Source organism: Phyllosticta citribraziliensis, assembly GCF_038025025.1.
Source record: "Phyllosticta citribraziliensis strain CPC 17464 chromosome Unknown J3D65scaffold_3, whole genome shotgun sequence".
Taxonomy (NCBI): domain Eukaryota; kingdom Fungi; phylum Ascomycota; class Dothideomycetes; order Botryosphaeriales; family Phyllostictaceae; genus Phyllosticta; species Phyllosticta citribraziliensis.
This window is the reverse complement of record NW_027117340.1, coordinates 1,228,559-1,247,493: the sequence shown is the minus strand read 5'-3', so window position 1 is coordinate 1,247,493 and position 18,935 is coordinate 1,228,559. Positions and strand designations below refer to the sequence as shown.

Here is an 18,935-nt window from a genome sequence, read left to right as displayed (position 1 = left end):
CGGCCGCCGCTCAACCAGCTTTCGCCATCGCGTCTCCCGTCGCTGCCCCGGCCAGCCATCCGATACCCAGTGCCAGCCAGCCTTGTCGGGTGGCCCACTCATATCCCCAGCTCGGCCCGCACGCGGCTCTCCGCCGCTCGTGACGCTCCCCATCATACGCCCCTCGTCCTGCTCCTAGATCTGGGACACGATGCGAGTGCCGTTATAAACCTCCTGATCCGCCTAGACCCTGTTTGCGACCGCTCCCTTCGTCTTCCATCCCTCGCCGCTCCTTTCCGTTTGTGCACATTCTTCTCCGCCCGCCGCGGCGCTGGACTTTGGCTCGACCCAACAACTTGCGCCGCTGTTGAGCCACTATTCCATCTTGACGAAAGCCTGCCCACGCCCACCTTTTTCTCCTACACGCACGATGCAATACGTCCGGGGACTAGGGAGCTCGGTCTCCAAGACGTGGAATTCCATCAACCCTGCCACCTTGTCCGGCGCGATCGACGTCATTGTCGTTGAGCACGAAGATGGATCCCTGGCCTGTTCGCCTTTTCACGTTCGTTTTGGAAAGTTTTCGCTTCTGCGCCCCTTCGAAAAGAAGGTTGAGTTCAAAGTAAATGGCGTCAAGCAGGACTATGCCATGAAACTGGGCGAAGGCGGCGAGGCCTTTTTTGTTTTCGAAACCTCCGCCAGCATCCCCGAGTCGCTCCAAACTTCGCCTTTGGTTTCGCCGGCGCAAAGTCCTGAGGCCCAACCAGCTGGATCGCAGTCATCCGATGGCTTGTCTGAACCCGAACCCTTGGACCTGGCAACCGACGGACAAGACGAGCGGGGAAGATCTAGGGCCATGAGCGATCTTGGTACGAGGAGCGCGTCGATCCATAAAATGTTCAAACGACTGACATGAGCCAGGTGACGCTGTCAGTCCGACCGTGGAACGCTCGAGCTCGGGGGACTGGTCGCAGACCATGCCTCGGACAACTCAACGGCCACAGCTAGATTTCGACCGCGCCCAAAGTGACGCGCTCATACCGTCTATGAAGCATTCGTTGACTAAAGCGCACACCACGGCCCCTACGGTTGTCAAGGACCCTGAACCGGGGGACATGCCCCACCGCTCGACTAGCCCGCCTCCCGTCTCTCACAGCGAAGCAGTCGCACGAGCGATGAACCTCTCGAAAAAGCTGTGGACCTCCAACATTCCTTCCCAGGTGACGGAGAGTGGCGATCTGATGCTAGACATGACCGGATACAAAAGTAGCAAAGACAATGAGGAGCATGCCCTTCGAGCAGAGGTTCTCGCGAGGAAAATCCTGGCCGAAGAATTGGAGGGCAATTATGACATTGGATCCTTGATATCTGCCGACGAGAAAGGCAATCTTTGGATTTACAGCAGTGAAGAAGCCAAGGACGCTGCAACTCGGAGACACGCGCTGACTGGACTGAACCCCGAGGCCATCAGGTCGTCCGACGCCATAAGCGATCCTGGCTACCACAGCGATGAAGCTGGAAGCGACGCCGAAACTGAAATCGGAGCTCATCACTCCAGGCGGGATTCCGACAGTGGTGTTGGCCTGCTCACCCCTCCCAAGTCCCCGGAAAAGATGGCCGGCGGTGACTCCAGCAAAAATTATGCTAAGACCTTGCGACTGACAAACGAGCAACTTCAAGCACTCAAGCTCAAGTCTGGCGAAAATACGATGACTTTCACAGTCAATCGTGCGACCTGTCAGGCCTCTATTTATTACTGGAGGCACAATGTACCAGTTGTGATTTCTGACATTGATGGGACTATCACAAAGTAAGTCCTCTCACTCGTCTTGTTGATTTCTCTGACTCCTGTAGATCTGATGCGCTTGGACATGTCCTGAATATGCTTGGCCGAGACTGGACACATCTTGGTGTTGCTAAGCTGTACACCGACATTGCGACAAACGGCTACAATCTTTTGTATCTAACCTCTCGTTCGGTTGGTCAGGCTGACACGACCCGCGCCTACCTCAACGGCGTAGTCCAAGAAGGCTACCGTCTCCCTAAAGGACCGGTAATCATGAGCCCTGATCGCACCATGGCAGCGCTGAGGCGCGAAGTATACCTCCGCAAGCCTGAGGTCTTCAAAATGGCGTGTCTGAGAGATATTATGGGGTTGTTCAACAAACCTCAGGGCGAAACCCCCTTCTACGCTGGATTCGGAAACAGATTTACGGACGCGCTCAGCTACCGCTCTGTTAACATCCCATCCACCAGGATTTTCACCATCAACGCGAATTCCGAAGTCAGTCTTGATCTGCTGTCCCTCAATAAATACAAGACTGGTTATACATCCATGCGCGAGATTGTCGATCACTTCTTCCCTCCTGTAGGCCTCCTTGTTCAGAACGGCGCGGAAGAATTCACCGACTTCAACTACTGGCGCGACAAGCCACTCGAACTGGACGAATTTTCAGCGAGCGATAGCGACGAAGACGAAGAACCTGATGAAACAAGCTTGCGCAGCGAAGACGAAGCCGAAGCCGAAGATGATGAAGGAGATCTCGAAGCAAGCTACATGAGCAGGGATAGCATCGATGAGACTGGGCATATGGAAGACAGCATAATGGAAAGCGTCGAGGGCGACGTCGATGAAGAGGAGGAAGACGATGAAGACACGGAGCAGGAGGAAGAAGACTATGAGGATGACGAAGAAGGCGACCTGGAAATTGATGAAGAAGAAGCTTTGGAGCTGGACAAGCAACTAGACGAGCTCGATCTCGACTCCGACTCGCCAGGTCCGCAGTCCGAAGCACAGCCAACCAAAGAAGACTTGAAGGACCTGGCACGGGTGTTGCACGCCGAAGAGTCGAACGAAAGGGGGGCAGAGGCCTGACAGACGTCGAGCCCAAGGATCAACGGCGTTGCATACTTTTGGCATTGAGAGGGCACTGGGACGGCGTCACCGGATCTTCTCGTTGTACACCACACTCTTATCAGCACATGCATGGCGTGGCGTTTGTCATTTTCTGCCTATTCATCATAGTCGTTCCACTTGAAGCTATACCATTACACGTTACGCACCCCCTTGGTTTAGCCATCCGATCGCTCCCAGAAAGCCAGTCCTCCTGTTAACTTGGGATGTATAGCGTCACCACACTGCGTAACCTGCGAGTACAAGTAACCCGTGTCATGGTTTGAGATCGAAGGATCCGATGCCCCCAGCGACGAGTGCTGTTGGTGCCAAAGGGTGTCCTGAGCAGTGGAAGCATGGAGCGCTGTCGTGGCTTGAATAGATTTCGTGGGCGAATAGGGTTTGGGAGAATGATTGGTCAGGTGGGGCCTTGAGGCTTGAAGTGTGACGTTGGGCACGAATTTACTCTTCGTACAATGACAATTGTTTGACGCATTGGGCTCTTCATGCTGCGATTGAAGTTGTAAGAAAGTGAGCGCTAATCCGTATCGAGGCGAGTGCATGTGAGGCGGGACAGCCCTACAGAGCGGGTTATCCAGTCGGTGGTCCGCTAGGAACGCGCCCTGGCCGCTCCACCACCACTACCACCACCAACCATCACAGCTCCACCTCGACACCCATTCGAACGACACAACCTCACCTCCGGTCTACAAGCATTGCTGCTGGAGCGTCGCCCACTCCCACCATGGCATCGCCCGCAACTGGCGACGCGCCAAACGGCATCACGACGCCTACGAATCCCAATGCCAGCGGGCAAGCAGCAGCCAACACAAGCACGCCGCCCAGCAGCAGCGCCGCGCCAGGCGCAACAACAAATAACAACGCGACGGCGCTTAACGACGGCGCAGCACCCACAAACAACAATGCCTTGACAGCGCAACCCGCATCGCAGCAGCCACCGCAGCCGGCCCAACCACCCACCTCCATATCCGACTCTGGACTGGGCAAGCGGCCCAAAGACGCGCGGCTCATCCACATGGTTCTTGCCCACCAAGGCGTCCAAGCATATCAAGAGCGCGTGCCTCTCCAGCTCCTCGACTTCGCATACCGCTACACGGCCGGCGTGCTGTCCGACGCCGTGTCCATCAACGCCGAAACGACAGCACAAGTACCGACGACGGGCAAGGGCAGCGCGCAATCGGCCCCCGCCGCGCAGCAGGAAGGTAGCGTCAGCCTCGGCGCGGTGCGCAGCGCCATCGCCAGCCGCCTCAACTACCAGTTCAACCCAACGCTGCCCAAGGAGTTCCTGCTCGAGCTCGGCACGGAGAAGAATCGCGTCGGCCTCCCCAAGCCTGAGCGCGAGTACGGCGTGCGTCTGCCGCCTGAGCGGTATTGCTTCACGGGCGCCGGGTGGAATCTCAAGGAGGAGTGGGAGAGCGAGATTGAAGATGACGGGGACGACGACGGCGATGTCGATATGTCGGGGCAACAAGGTGGAGGCGATGGCGTCAACGGCGGGGAGAGGATGGAGGGTGTCCAGGAAATGGGAGGGCAGGAGGGTGACGATGAGGACGACCAGGATGAGTTTGAGGAAGTCATGGGCGTTGGCAGCGGAGGTGGTGGCGGCAGCGGCGGCGACAGCCAGATGATGGACGCCTAGGCGCCATCCAAAGCAAAAAGACGAGGCACGTTGGCATGGACAGACATTGGTCTTCGGACAAGAAGGCGCACGGCGTTTTATGGCGCTTATTCGTCATGGGGGTTCTCATCACAAGGGAGCATGGGATATATGTCATGATGGATGGATCCCGCGGAGTGGAGCCTATCGATATGAAGGGAGACCGTGGCTTTCGAGGCGCTGGTGAAGAGAACTTGGATGGGCTGAATGGAGGAGTTTTGGGTTCAAAGAAAGCTATACATGGAGAAGCGCAGCACCCCATCCGTGCGCATAAAATACACACAAGTATCTCGTCCTTCAGACGAGCAAAGTCTAACATGGTCATTGCACACCATCTCTTTTTCCTCTTTGGTGACAGTCCAACACCCTTTACTTCTTGCTCCCACATTTACTCTTTGGCCTTCTTCTCCGCCAACTTTCTCCTGCCATTCTCATCAAGCCCCCACCACTCGCGGTGGAACTTCTCCTGCTCGACGCGCTTGCGCTCCTTGGCATCGCGCTCGGCCTTGCGCAGGCTGCGCGTTGCCCACCACTCCTCTCGCGCGCGGTCCAACTCCTCCTGCGTCGCATAGCCCACCATGCAGCTGTTCATGGTCAGCCGCTGCGCCCGGCAGGCAAAGGTGGCCGTGAAGGTGCGGTTGCTGGCGCATGTTGCGAATTCTGTGAGAGAAGGACGTTAGCATTACGGTCCCTTCTTCGATTGTGCCCAGTCCAGCTAGGACGGTGGAGCTAGATGAGCATTGGAGGACAAGTGGTTTAAGAGTGAATCATGTAGGTCTTTTCCCGGCCACTATAGCGTCCAATGCGACATCCATATCCATCTCTTTGCAATTGCGCTGCTCTTTCGTTCCCCAAGGCGACCTCATGTCCAATAGAGGACACACCAATCGGGGCCAACACAACGTACCTCGTATCTCATCTGCGCACTTTTGCCGCACACGCGCGTGGTACAGCTCCTTGACCTGCGCCTCCTGGCTTGCCTTGAGCGGAATCGGTCTCGTCGGCACCGGATCCCTGGGTATCGCGTCGCGGTCTATCGTCACCGTCGGGCCTGCAGGACCCGAACTGCTGCCACTGCTGCCCGTTGCGGCCGCCGATGCGGCCATGGCGAGATCTTGCTCTGCCTCTCGATCCTTCTGACTGGGTTGTTTGTTCGTGCTCGGAGGGCCGGTGCCGTCCAATTGACGCAGTTTCCAACTCGGTCTTCTGGTTCTGTCCCTCGATGGAAGGCCGAGTGGACGCGAGGGCGTTGAGACGTGGAGTGGAACGAGCGGATTAATGGATCGATATAGGTTTGGTTCGGCGCGGGATTGTCGACGAAGAGAGTGGTTGGAGAGGACGATGCAACAGCGAGCGGACGGGAGAGACGGAGGGAGAGAGCTTGCGCGCAGCTCCCAGCGGCAACGGGTTTGTACTGAGGTGGTTCGAGAGTCGAAACAGCAATGGAGTCGCTCCACCCAAACCCGTTGGCGGTTGATCGGCGGAATTTGGGAAGCCTTGGAGCACAAAAAGGCGGCGACGCGGGCGGTCGGGCTTGAGGGGGCCCGCGTCCGCGTCCCGGGGAACCGGGTCTAGTATTTTGCCAACTACAACTGCCAAGCAACGCACAAGCCCATCATCAACGAATCTACGCCCTTTCCTGGGCAGGAGTCGTGGTGATCTATTGAGGCGTGGCTGGATGGCACCCAATGGGCGCGGTGACGCTGATTCGTGTGCGGAGTTCCATTCCGTACGGATGACAATATCCCGTACAGTGAAGGAATCGTCGGATGTCTGGATGATATAAACGCGGCGCTTGCGGGCTTGTTTGTGGGTTTGGCAACTTTATCACTTGCGCGCAAGACTCGAAAATGCAAATCCGTGGTCGCCTCTTCATCATCTCGGGCGGGGCAAATGGCCTGGGTCGCGCAACGGCGCAAGACCTCCACACTCATGGCGCATACGTCTCGGTTCTCGACGTGAAGGGCGATGCGGGCAGTGATGTGGTCAACGCCCTGGGACAGGAGCGCTGTCGCTTCTTTGAAACCGACGTCACAAACACAGACAGCATTGCCGCAGCAGTCAAGGGATCAGTCGAATGGGCAAATGAGGAACAAGTGCCCTTGGGAGGCGTTTTGGCTGCAGCAGGTGTAGGCAACGCGGGAGTGGTAAGACATCAAGGCGAGACGAGACAGGGGGTTGGTCACAATGCCATTGAAGTGTTTCTGACTACTTGTCGTTTGGCTCTGCAGATTATCAACAGGAGGAATGAGCCCATGCCATTGTCCGACTTCGATCATATTCTCAACATCAACCTGCGCGGCACCTTCGATCTCATACGCCAGGTCGTCCCACACATGACCGCAAATACCCCCAGTGGTCCCGACTCGGAGCGTGGCGTCATCATCATGGTTTCGAGTTCCACTGCTTTTGAGGCGCAAATGGGCCAGGCGGCATATGCGGCTTCCAAGGGCGCAGTCCTGAGCATGACTCTGCCTTTGGCCCGGGATTTGGGACGCTTCGGCATCAGAGTCATGTCCATTGCGCCCAGTCTGTTTGACACCGACATGATAGCCAGGTTGAGCGAAAGCGCAAGGAAGAATCTTGAGAAGGGCATGGAATTTCCAAAGAGACCGGGGAAGCCGCACGAGTTTGCGCTCATGGTTCGTCAGATTGTTGAGAACGGCATGTTGAACGGAGAAGTGATAAGGTTGGATGCGGCCATGAGAATGCCCGCGAAATTGTAATCGTGCTATGGAAGCAGTCCGAACCGGGTATATTGGGGCGGTGTGATGGTTGGACGACGCAACGTGTAATGGCCATAACTCATCTCTTCCTTTCGCGGACCTTGAACTTGACGCCGTTCTTATTGACGCCTCCGGCCGTATTGCTCATATTGGCCCTCTGCTTCTCGATCTCCTGCTCGGCAAGCATCAATTCTCTTTCTCGGTTTTTGAGGGCCTCGATCTTCAATCGCTTGTGCTCCTGTGCCTGCTCGCGCATCTTTCGAATTCGACGTTCCTCTTTAGCAGCTGATGCGTCGTCCTTTGGTGTGGTCTTCTTCGGCGGCTGACCATCGGCCATTTCGTCGTCCTCGTGTTTGTTCTTCGGCTTCTTGATTTGGCGACTCCAAGGCTTCATCAATCGCTCCTCGTCTTCTACGCCGAACCATTCCTCGGGTTGAAAACTGCTTTGTTCCTGTTTGTCGCCGACGAAGACGGTGTGCTTGCCTTTGCCGGAACGTCCCTTGAGAGCCTCAATCTCGCCTTCTTCATCATCCAACACGAATCCTTCCTCCGCCTTTTCTCGTTCCTTTCGCACTTTTTGCAGCATAGTCCGAATGTAGCCAGCATCTTGTGTCTTGAGAAGCTTGACGACGTCGTTGCTCAAGGCCTCATTTCCTCGGTCTCCTCTCTTGGTGCCAGTTGCCTTGTTGATGCCGCTGGAAAGCATGCCAAATGAGAATTCATCGGGGTTTCGATCGACCGCCTTTTGACGGAGAAGCTTCAAGCGCTTCTGTTTCTCCTTGTGGTCCTTTGCGCGTAGCTTGTAGTCCTTGTTCTTCTCGAGGAGACCCCATTTTTGACGTTCGAGTGGTTGCGCGCGTTCTCGGTGGTTCTGAATTCTGTAAGCAAAAAAAGGCAATGAGACGGTTGAGAGATTACTGACACGCCGTTGCACGGCATTGCGCATGGAAGAGGACATTGTAGACAATGCCTTGATTTGAAGTGGAGGTTGTAGTGGTGGAAAGTTGACTGGGCGAAATCTCCAGCTGGGCGGCCGGGGCCTGCAACTGCAAATCCAGTCGGCGGCAAACTGCGCCGACACCGATAGGGCTGAAATGGTTGCGATGATCCCTGCTCACCCGGGAACTGCTCGACAACTTTGAACGTCCACGTCTGTTGATGCTTTTCCTTCCAACGTCTACGCGGCAATGTGCTGTCATTATGGCATTCCATCCTTTTGAGCCACGAATCTCTCACGATGGACTGATTGACTGCAAGACCAAGGCGCGGTTCTGCCAGCGAGTCAGTCTTCTGATGAGTCAGCTACCTCACGATTCAATCAGAATTTCACGCGCCTCCGCTGCCAAAATTTCCAACACCACCACTTTGCACCTCACTCTTTGCGCTCGCCTTCCTCTGCCTCGCAGCCTCCTTGAGGACCTCGCGAGCTCACCATGGACGCTGCCACCCTCCTGAAAAGACAAGGATGGCGTGGACTCGGCCACTCGCTCGACAACAATGATCGAGGAATCGCCCGACCTCTCCTCATCACCAGGCGGCAAGAAGGTCGCGGTCTCGGATCGAAGAAGACCGCAGTCGCCGATCAGTGGTGGATGCGCGCCTATGATACAGGTCTCAAGGAGCTGGGCACGGGCAAACAGGTTCGTTGACGATCCTCATTTCGTTCACGATACGCGATCCTCCCTGGCCAAATGCTCACCACAGATACAGACGGAGCTTTCTACCGTGAGGCAGAATGCTGGAAGAGGCACTTTGTACATGTCGTTCGTCAAAGGAGGCCTGTTGCCTGGAACCATGCCACAAACCAGCTTCGCGACAGAAGCGTCGACGAGCAACTCTTCTACGTTTTCCCCATCGGAGAATTCCACAACGGCAATGACACCCGATCCGGACCTTGCCGTCACAAAAAACAAGTCCAAACGAAGTGACAAAGAGAAAAAGAGTGAAAAGAAAAGGAAACGCGAGGAACACGAGGATGCGCAGCGCGACGGTGAAAAGGATGGAGCGGAAAAGAAGAGAAAGACAAAGGACAAGGCGAATGACAGATCAACCACGGCCGACACTGTCGCAGCAGAAGAGCTTAAACTTGTCAGACGTGCCGCAAAGAAGGCCCTCCGGCTGGAAAGAGCGGGAAAGAAGTCAAAAAAGCACGCGGGCAAGACTCTCAATTCCGACAGCGTCATACCTGATACCGACCATGGCTCTGAAAGCAGGGCAAAAGATTCCGCAAGCAAATCAAGAAAAGACCGGAACGGTACGGACGCTGGAGAATCAGGGAGCAAAACGAAATCAGCCCGGGCGAACGCTGACGCGGGTCCGTCGGCCGTGGCCGAAGGGATTTCAAATAAGAAATTGCAAAAATATGCCGCAAAAGCTGCTGCGAAGGGGATTACAGTAGAGGCATACATGGCCAAAAAGGCCAAGAGCAAGGGAAAGTCTTCGAAATGAAGATCATATGAAGCGTGTCTAGATCGGATTTAGGCACTGTTCTTCTCTGAACCCGCACCCCCGTCGCAGAGCCGAACCTCCCTTGCGATGGAGTTTCTCCACCTTGACAGTCTCGCAGACTAGACTTTCCTCGGGCCATAGAGTCTACAGTCTCCGGCAGCGCCATTGTCTCCCCATAGACCCCGGCCTCGTTTCAAATCGAACGACTGGGTCATGAACCTGCGTCCAACCGTCCCTGGGGGCCATGGCCTGGACGCCCCAGACATGCTCTTGCGGAACCACGAATACCAGGTCGATGCGAGAGGGCCGGATTGATGTACAAATAGCTCTTCCCGTCAAGGCGATCATCTTCCGCCCCCAAAATAGAAGACAAGATACCCTGCAACACCATACAGTTGACGCTGATATTTGCCACGTAGGTTTACTTTGTTTGTTGCAGCCTTGTTAGCTGTTTTTGTCAACTTTTGTTGCACTCGGGTAACACGAGCTCTCCTAAGGATTCCCTCCTGGGCTAGATGGACCGATCTTGCCAAACTCGCATAGGTTGGTAACATATCACCATGCAGTGTTACTTCCAGCCTCCCTATCCCTTTGATCCCATCCCGCAAAGCAGTGGGCCGCTCTTCGACCCGAGTGCCAAGCGAGTTTCACTTTGCGTCCGTGAACCTTTCGGTAGTCATCTTAATTCCTTCGCTATAAAGGTACCCGGCCTCTGCTATGGTCCTTACTCACCACTCGCCTACAAATGAATCGTATTCTCTGACGGCTCCAATCTGTTCTCTTCCTTGCCATCAACTGTATAAACACCGTCTCAATTTATTTTCCAACACTCCTTCAAGTCAAAAGTTTTCCGGGCCATCATCTCCTACGACAACCATGTGTCACTACCTCGTCTACATCTTCTTCTGCGAGTGCCAATATCGCCTGCTCACCAGGCGGTGCGAGAACAGAGGCTGCAAGGCGCAGGCTTCATATTCCAAAAGGGCTGTCTCTCTGGTCTGTAGTTGCCCCGGCCATGGTGGACCAACGGCCCCAAAGTCTTACGAAAAACTCGACTCTCACTTGAATTATCCGCTGGAAAATTTGGTCCAAGAGAGAGCGACTCTCTGAATCTCCATTTGGAAATCACCCCTTTGACATGACGCTTGCGACATCGGGTGGGGTGATCATTGCGAATTGGGACGCGTTTGAAGACAAGGCGCAGACACAGCGAAAACAAGAGGACCAATGGAGCTCTCCAAAAAGTGCTGCCACCAAAAATTCGAGATGCTTCGCAAAGAGCTTAGTTGAATGTTATGGAATGAACGGCCAGAGGTAAGAGTCTATGCCAGCATAAGAGAGCCAAGCTAATTCACTCAGACTCAACGTCGACTACAAAATGCGCGCTGGATGGGGTTCACCAGCTTCAATCTAATGAGCATTCGTATGGAAAGCGACCCAAGAGTCAATGCAAACTCAACCAAGACTTTCACTCGAGCGGAAGATTCGACAGCTTCGTCACTACATCATAAAGCTGCAGATTTCTGAATCTCCCAGCCGCACCGAAAGATGGTTTTGCGTGGGCAAATGGTCGCTGTGGAACATGTTTGGAATACCTGCGTGGACCTGCCAGGATTCACTTCTCGAAAAATTCAGTCTTGTCTGCATTCTGCATTAGAGGGGCACGGGTTCAGTTGAGTTTTATCTTGACAAGCAGTCATGCGGGATTCTGGAGGAGAAACATGCGTCGCGAGTCCTCGTTGAAGTTTCGACTTCTCTGCATGCACCCCACGCGGCAGGCAGTTGGGATGGTGGATCATCTGACGTCAGTGAGTGCGGGAGCGATTCACGCCGACGCTGGACAGACGACAAGTCTCAATCTGTTGTGGAACCGCATTCGAAGGCACATGTCCATGAAAAGAATTCCAGGGATTATTTTCTACAATTTCACGCATGGATATGTTGTCTGATCAACCTCGCAGCGGGACGAAAGGCTTGTTTGCGCCGCACCACGCAATTGGACCCCCCCCAAAAAATACCATTCAAGTGTCATCCCGCGGCTATCGGCACTCGATATGGATACATTTTGCCTTTTGAGACAAAAAACGCGAAAATGAAGCGACTCGGTGGTCGAGATATGGCGATGGATGGGGAAGGTCAGAAAAGAGCGGCACTAGCTCGCCGCAAGGGACCACGCTTGCGGCGCACGTGTTGACTCTTTCAGCCCACATTCGCTGTGGTCCCGAGTCCCCTCCCAGCACAACAAACAGCATGCGTCCATCAGTCATGATACATAAGCTTTGTTGTATGCCTGGCATGGCCCTGCCAGCTGCAAGCGTTCCGTTCGTTATATCCGTTTCCTCGGCCCCAGCATGGCCGGACTGCGCTCAACACCAGTCACCATGGCCATGGTCTATCTAGCCCTGAGCTCCTCCGCTCAGCACACGGCTCCCGGCCTGTCATCTTTCGTCGCTCCTCCAGGGTTCCCGACGTCGGTCTTTTCTTCGTACCATGTTCCACCCGCAGCGACACAACAACCACAGCCTGCCATTTACGATCCAATATTGAATCTTACCTTTCCGCTGAACTTGACCGATCCAAAGACCATCCCGGATCAAAGTACGGATCCCATCTTTTACCCGGAGCCAATCCTGAATCTTTCATCGTGCGAGGTCGACCAGCTGGTTGACGCTGTAATCGGTAATGTCTCAACCATCATCGAGGGCAACAACACAGCCAGCAATTGTTCAAAATGTCTCGATGCCCTTTCTGTGGCCAAACAGCTGGCTCTGTACGCACCCTCGACAGCTCCCAAAGCCATGGTGAAGCTCTGTAAGAAATACGGCTTGCACTCCCATTCCACGTGCAAGGAAGACTTCGAGGCTACCACTTTTGGCGCCATCTGGACACAAATTCTCCGCTTTGCTGACCTGGCTGGATCCGATGGCCGCTACATATGTTACTCAATCAACAAGTTCTGTCCGGTCTACACAACGGCTCCGCTCGATACCTCCATCCTTTTCCCCAAGCCGAAGCCCGCCAATGCCACCTCGCCCAAGGCCAGTGGGAAGCGAGTCAAAGTTTTGCACATGTCCGACTTTCACCTGGATCCCCGCTACTCCGTTGCTTCAGAAGCAAACTGTTCTTCCAGCATGTGTTGTCGCACGAACGTCCATAACACCGACCTTCGTGGCTCGGATCAAATCTCTTTCCCGGCTCCTCTGTACGGGGCCTTCCAGTGCGACTCGCCTTATGACCTCGGTCTAGCTGCGCTGGAAGCTGTTGGCCCGCTGACTGGGACTAACGAGAAGAATCCCCTGGCTTGGACCGTGTACACTGGTGACCTGGTTTCTCACGACCACCAAACCCAGCTTTCAAGAGCCTACACTGAGTACGCCGAGACGAGCCTGTTCGATGTGTTCAAAAAGTACATTACAGGCCCGATCTTTGCAGCCCTGGGTAACCACGATAGCAACCCAGAAGCTATTGATGCTCCGCACAATTTGCCTGGCCCTCTTGGCCAGCAACAGTCGTGGAACTTTGACCACGTTGCTGGTCTTTGGTTGCACGAGGGATGGATTGGTGAAGCCGAGGCTGCCCAGGCTCGCACTCATTATGGTGCCTACAGCATGAAGAACCACTTCGGTCTCCGCATCATCACATTCAACACCGATTTCTGGTACAAGGCAAATTACCTCAACTTCATCAACACAACGGACCCAGACAACTCTGGCATGTTCAAATTCATGATCGACGAGCTGCAAGCCGCAGAAGACGATGGTGAGCGGGTATGGATTGTTGGACATGTACTCTCCGGTTGGGATGGCACAAACCCGATCCCTAATCCAACAGATTTGTTTTACCAAATAGTCGAGCGATACAGCCCTCATGTCATTGCCAACATATTCTTCGGCCACACCCACGAGGATCAACTTATGATCTACTACGCCAACAACGGCACTCTCCAAGATGCCGAGAATGCGCTGACAACGGGCTGGATCGGGCCATCCGTGACACCCCTGACCAACCTGAATTCCGGATTCCGGCTCTACGAAGTCGACACCGGCTCATTTGACATTGTCGATGCGTGGACCTTCGTGGCAGACGTGTCGTCCTTTTCCGAACTGGGAGACACCACCGGCCCCACGTTTAGCCTTGAGTACTCGACTCGCGACACTTATGGACCTGCTGCTGGGTGGCCGGATGACGCTCCGCTCAATGCGACGTTCTGGCACCGCGTCACGGAAGCCATGGAAAGTAACATTACGCTTGTCAGCGTGTTCAACACTCTTCAGGGCAAGAGCAGCATTATGAGCCCTAACTGTACCACCGAGGCTTGTGCGAAGGCCAAGATTTGCTACATGCGCAGTGGAAGCGTTGCCTTGGGTAGCCAATGCCCACAGGGGTAAGACTGAATTTCATTCCTGACTTGAGTCGTGCTAACTTGCTGCAGATATGGTTCTGTCCAGAGCGCTTTTTCAACATCTAGCTGAGACATTTGGAGGTAGATGTGCAGAGGCGATAAAGGCAAAGAGGAATAGATGTCTCATGGATTTCAATCTTTCATGAGTATCAAAGTATTGGTCCTTGTAAATAATGCAAGAAGTATTAGAGAGAGATACACTGCAGCATCGAGAAAAGAAGGCATTGCAAATTGATCTCTAAGTCTGCAACTATTCAAATCAACAGAATTTTGACCATGTGAGTTTGTAACCTGATCAAAGTCGCACATTCTCCTTCCCAGAAGGTGGTACTCGGATCGACGCCGCAGCAGGTTACCGAGCGCCACGACGGCCACGTTTATCCCGGCATCTGCACGCCATCTTCCCTTTGCGCACCATGGCGACGCAACAAGCCCGACCGTACCGCAGCCATCGTGTACCAGCTTGTGACAAATGTCGTCAACGAAAGGTGCGCTGCGTCATATTGATTCCAGGGACGCCGTGTCAGCTCTGCGAAACGAAAGGATTCGCCTGCCTCTTCGACCATGCATCCGCCCGCTCAGCCCCGGATGCAGAAAGCAGTGGGAAACAGGCAGAGAGGCCGCGAAAAAGAGCAAGGAGAGCGCACGACCAACTGACCCTACGAAGAGATGAATCTCTGGAGAATCCATCGTCGCCCGGTCTGCCTGTGCGCCATGAGGACCAATCGCAGCTGGACAAACCAAACCCCTCAAGCACAGCAGAATCGTCCATCATCATTGCGCCAATGGTCGCAGAAGATGTCCAAATACTACTCCATCATCTCGAGACGGGCTCCACCGGAAAACGGCCCGCGCAGAGATACACCGTTGCATCCAGCACGCCAGGCAAGCCCGTCCTTCACATGGCTATCCCGCGAGCGCGAGAAGGTTCGCGGCCCGCCAAAGATCCCGGACGCGGTCAGCGCGAAATTCTGGAGCAGATCCTTGGACCCTTCGCCGACCATGTCGTCAAGCTCTACTTTGAATGCGTGCATCCGTGTTTCCCAGTTGTCGACGAAGAGGCGTTTTGGAGCCGCTCGTCTCGGGTTTCTTCGTCGCTTTATTGTCAAATATACGCCATATCTCTGACATACTGGAATTGCTCCGACACCTTGAAGTGTCACCCATGCCCAAGCTCGCAATATTTTTGGGAGTCGGCCATCGCCGCGCTCCAGGAAGACTTTTTGGCGCCGCATCTAGCCACCCTGTACCCAGCACTCATCGACCTGTCTGGCAGACCGCTTGGGGCCATCCAAGGCAATGTGGTGAATGCAGGTCGGACAGTGGCGCTTGCTCATAGCCTGGGACTCAATAGAGATCCGCGCGTTTGCAGCATGTCATCGACGGATATTCGTTCGCGGATACGCCTCTTTTGGGCTGTGCTGATTCACGATCATTGGTAGGTACGATGGAAGTGGCTGATTGCGAATAAGATTACTGAGAATTTGTAGGTCGAGCTTTGCCTACGGTGTTCCGCCCTCGGTACTGCGGAGGCAGTACGACGTACCTTTGCCGGTTCTCTCAGACCTTTTCACGCCAAATAAACAGGCCCGCCAGCGAGAGGCTGGTGCTGAATCCTTCATACAGCTCTGCAAACTGTCCGAAATCCTTGGAGATATTCTACCCCTGGTCTATGACCTCAGCAATGAAACCCAACCCCATGTTTGGAAAGACTTGCGCCGCTTTGAATGTAGCCTTGATCAGTGGGAAGAGGAGCTCCCCCAGCAGTTCAAGCAGCCAACTCATCAGATCACCTGTGCAGGAGCCAGCAGCCTCTTCCTCGGCTTTCTGTCTATCAAAATGCTGCTGTGCCGACTCGGCCTGCGCACAGCAAGCAGTCAAGAGAATGGCCATGAGCGCGATACGACGAAAAAGTATTACCTCAGTACCGTTCGTGCATCTGCGATCAAAATTTCCGAATACGTATGCTCTCTACAGCCGGCCCATCTCAAGGAATTTTGGATGCCTTATGCCGCGCATCTGCTCGTGTCTGCTGGAACCGTCCTGCTTCGATGCGCCGTGGACACGACCGAAGCGGCCGTGGCCCAGAGTTGCAAAGACGCGTTGGCGTCCTTGCAGGACCGACTTCGACGCGCGAGAGATGAGGAGAATTGGGACCTTGCGGATATGTTTACCAAGCGCTGCGATGATGCCATTTCCAATATTCTGGCTGAGCCAGAGCCCGAGGGCGGAGAGGCGCCAGAGGCGACACATCTGGGCCGTGCGAATCGGAGCTCTGGCTTGGATTCAGGAGTACTTCATATGCCGGAAGCTGGACAGGGTGCTTCTGGGATTTACATGCCCATGGAGTCGCTGGAAGGGCTCTGGGATCCTCTATGGGACGTATGGCAGACAAACATCCACGATCTTTGAAACCCGGCAGTTCCATGGAGACAAAAGAAAATTGAAAGAAGACAAAAGGGTAAGGAGGGAAAGTATCACTCAATAGCTCAACTGCAGTGCCGTCCTCTCGTACTCGGGAAGCAGGCGTAAAAGTTTCCCGACAACTTTGGCCGATGGCGGAAAACTTCCTCGCCCTTGTTTCCCGTTTCCCGTTTTCCGTGCCCCACCACCCCGCTATGGCAGCCACCTTCACGACGCTCCAGTGAATAGTCAACTCTTGCTTCTTGCAGGGGATGTTGTGTGCGATAAGCTGCTCCAGGACACACGAGGCCGCCGATAAGTCGGATCGGCGGAGTCGGTTGCAGGATATAAAAACGCCTGTCCAAACCTCGAAGCTTGTCACCATCTTTCGCCTTTTACGTTTCGAAAAGCCTGTCAACAAAAAGACGAATCACACACATCCTTGAACCTTTCCACTTTTTTTGAGCTTCAACAAGAGTAGAAAAGGCAACATACCATGGCAGCAAAAGAATTGTACGCAAATGTGGACGCCGAGGCGCTCAAAGCCGACGCTGCGGACTGCATGCTTCATTTTGGCACGGAATTCGAAAAAGACATCATCACCCGTGCAAAGGGCACGTCGATATACACGGCTGATGGACACGCCATGCTGGACTGGACGAGCGGCCAGATGGTATGTTTAAGTGTCTTTATCCTTAGAAGCCCACACTCCTTTCTGCCCATACCACCACCCAACGTCTTCTTCCTCCTGAGGCCAGCAACTGACGAATTCTCGGCCGACAGTCCTGCCTCATCGGCCACGGACACCCAGAAATCGTGGAAACAATCAGCGCACACGCTGCGAGCCTTGACCACTTGTTCAGCGGAATGCTGTCGCCGCCTGCAATCGCACTGGGCAAGAAGCTCACGGGTCTGCTGCCGGACGGGCTGGACAAGGCCTTCTTCCTCAGCACAGGTGGTGAGAGTAACGAGGCGGCCATCAAGCTGGCCAAGAGCTACACTGGCAAATTCGAGATTGTTGGCTTGTCCGCGAGCTGGCATGGCGTCACTGGCGTGGTAGGTTTTGATCATTCCCAGTGCCAACGTGAGAAGACCCGGTTGATTGATGATTGATTTAGGCAGCGGGAGCACAGTATCACGCGGGACGAACCGGCCATGGACCCATGGTGAGACGAAAGAAAGTCTTTCAATTTGACATTTTCCGTGGCTAATCCATCCTTCACAGATGCCGGGCAACCTGATCCTCCCCGCGCCCAACGCATACCGCAGCATCTTCCGCCACGCCGACGGCACCTACGACTGGCAGACCGAGCTCTCCTACGGCTTCTCACTGGTGAACCGCGCCTCGTGCGGCAGCCTCGCCGCGCTCATCGTCGAGCCCATCCTGTCGTCCGGCGGCATGCTGGTGCTCCCGGACGGGTGGCTGGCAGCAGCCAAGCAGCACTGCGCAGCGCGCGGGATGCTCCTCATCGTCGACGAGGCGCAAACGGGCATCGGCCGCGCCGGCGACTGGTTCGCCTTCGGCCACGACGCCGACGCCGTCGTGCCCGACATCCTGACGCTCAGCAAGACGCTCGGCAACGGGCTGCCCCTGAGTGCCGTCGTCACGAGCAACGACATCGCTCGCACAACGCGCGAAAAGGGGTTCCTCTTCTACACGACGCACGTCAACGATCCACTTCCTACGGCGGTCGGGCTCAAAGTCCTCGAGATCGTCGAGCGCGACAACCTCGTCGCACACTCTGCTCGTCTAGGTGGCAAGTTTCAATCCGGCCTGCGCATACTACAGGCGAGGTACGGCTGCATCGGTGATGTGCGCGGGCGCGGACTCATGGCGGGCCTTGAAATCGTTGCCGATTGCGAAACGAAGACAGGTGCGCCAGAGGTTGCGGCTGCCGTGGCGGACAAGATGGCGAAAAAGGGCTTGTGGGCCCAGTTGTCAACCATGGCGAGCTTTGGTGGTGTGTTTCGGTTGGCGCCGCCGTTGACGACGACAGAGGAAGAGTTGGAGAAGGGGTTGAGCATCATGGAGGAGGCGCTGCGTGAGACGCCGGGGACGATGCCGTTGTATGGCAAGGTGAATGGGTGCAATGGTAGCCATTAGAGTTGTCGCAAGTTCGAGCGTGATTCTTCTCTCGTTCTTACACGTCATTTTCCAGAGCAGCATGAGCAGATCGCAATGTGCAGAATAAAGAGTCCATCAGAAAGCGAACAGGGAGAGGTGATTATAGCATGAGTCAACGTTGGTAGCATTCGTGGCCGAGTTGCTTCGGATTCTAGAGACGCTGAGTTCAGGTGTAGGAATACTAACCTCAATCACCTCTCCGACCTCCTGTCTCAATTTTCCCCCCCAAGCAAACAATCTACCACTTCAACACCCCCACAAGACAACAGCGACTGAAATGA

The 18,935-nt window shown here is 54.8% G+C and overlaps 9 protein-coding genes across 9 annotated transcripts; 7 read left to right on the top strand and 2 right to left on the bottom strand.

The window, feature by feature from the left end:
• Positions 1-409: 409 nt before the first annotated feature.
• J3D65DRAFT_548700 (Lipin/Ned1/Smp2-domain-containing protein) lies at positions 410-2,854 on the top strand (the record flags this gene model as incomplete). Its single annotated transcript, XM_066796919.1, has 3 exons — positions 410-876; positions 914-1,789; positions 1,834-2,854. The coding sequence occupies 3 exons, from the start codon at positions 410-412 to the stop codon at positions 2,852-2,854; spliced, it is 2,364 nt and encodes a 787-aa protein (XP_066657775.1).
• Positions 2,855-3,508: 654 nt separating this feature from the next.
• On the top strand, positions 3,509-4,880 carry J3D65DRAFT_616672 (transcription initiation factor IID, 31kD subunit-domain-containing protein). Its single transcript, XM_066799470.1, has one exon. It carries the CDS (start codon positions 3,618-3,620, stop codon positions 4,530-4,532), a length of 915 nt encoding a protein of 304 aa, XP_066657774.1. The 5' UTR covers positions 3,509-3,617; the 3' UTR covers positions 4,533-4,880.
• On the bottom strand, positions 4,750-6,023 carry J3D65DRAFT_616671 (cytochrome c oxidase biogenesis protein Cmc1 like-domain-containing protein). The gene is made up of 2 exons (XM_066799469.1): positions 5,458-6,023; positions 4,750-5,210 (listed from the first exon to the last, which is right to left on the bottom strand). The coding sequence occupies exons 1-2, from the start codon at positions 5,654-5,656 to the stop codon at positions 4,939-4,941; spliced, it is 471 nt and encodes a 156-aa protein (XP_066657773.1). The 5' UTR covers positions 5,657-6,023; the 3' UTR covers positions 4,750-4,938.
• A 5-nt stretch (positions 6,024-6,028) lies between these two features.
• J3D65DRAFT_257576 (short-chain dehydrogenase/reductase-like protein SDR) lies at positions 6,029-7,316 on the top strand. Its single transcript, XM_066794844.1, has 2 exons — positions 6,029-6,697; positions 6,782-7,316. The coding sequence occupies exons 1-2, from the start codon at positions 6,401-6,403 to the stop codon at positions 7,274-7,276; spliced, it is 792 nt and encodes a 263-aa protein (XP_066657772.1). The 5' UTR covers positions 6,029-6,400; the 3' UTR covers positions 7,277-7,316.
• On the bottom strand, positions 7,316-8,280 carry J3D65DRAFT_257567 (U3 snoRNP-associated protein-like protein Utp11). The gene is made up of 2 exons (XM_066794843.1): positions 8,199-8,280; positions 7,316-8,147 (listed from the first exon to the last, which is right to left on the bottom strand). Exons 1-2 carry the CDS (start codon positions 8,232-8,234, stop codon positions 7,356-7,358), a joined length of 828 nt encoding a protein of 275 aa, XP_066657771.1. The 5' UTR covers positions 8,235-8,280; the 3' UTR covers positions 7,316-7,355.
• Positions 8,281-8,415: 135 nt separating this feature from the next.
• J3D65DRAFT_257546 (uncharacterized protein) lies at positions 8,416-9,846 on the top strand. The gene is made up of 2 exons (XM_066794841.1): positions 8,416-8,916; positions 8,987-9,846. The coding sequence occupies exons 1-2, from the start codon at positions 8,710-8,712 to the stop codon at positions 9,722-9,724; spliced, it is 945 nt and encodes a 314-aa protein (XP_066657770.1). The 5' UTR covers positions 8,416-8,709; the 3' UTR covers positions 9,725-9,846.
• Positions 9,847-11,874: 2,028 nt separating this feature from the next.
• Positions 11,875-14,227, top strand: J3D65DRAFT_257551 (acid sphingomyelinase and PHM5 phosphate metabolism protein). Its single transcript, XM_066794842.1, has 2 exons — positions 11,875-14,108; positions 14,157-14,227. The coding sequence occupies exons 1-2, from the start codon at positions 12,076-12,078 to the stop codon at positions 14,194-14,196; spliced, it is 2,073 nt and encodes a 690-aa protein (XP_066657769.1). The 5' UTR covers positions 11,875-12,075; the 3' UTR covers positions 14,197-14,227.
• Positions 14,228-14,428: 201 nt separating this feature from the next.
• On the top strand, positions 14,429-16,782 carry J3D65DRAFT_257502 (C6 transcription factor). Its single transcript, XM_066794839.1, has 2 exons — positions 14,429-15,564; positions 15,617-16,782. Exons 1-2 carry the CDS (start codon positions 14,543-14,545, stop codon positions 16,536-16,538), a joined length of 1,944 nt encoding a protein of 647 aa, XP_066657768.1. The 5' UTR covers positions 14,429-14,542; the 3' UTR covers positions 16,539-16,782.
• J3D65DRAFT_257503 (dialkylglycine decarboxylase) lies at positions 16,783-18,788 on the top strand. The gene is made up of 4 exons (XM_066794840.1): positions 16,783-17,202; positions 17,313-17,585; positions 17,648-17,695; positions 17,755-18,788. The coding sequence occupies exons 1-4, from the start codon at positions 17,026-17,028 to the stop codon at positions 18,631-18,633; spliced, it is 1,377 nt and encodes a 458-aa protein (XP_066657767.1). The 5' UTR covers positions 16,783-17,025; the 3' UTR covers positions 18,634-18,788.
• Positions 18,789-18,935: the final 147 nt, after the last annotated feature.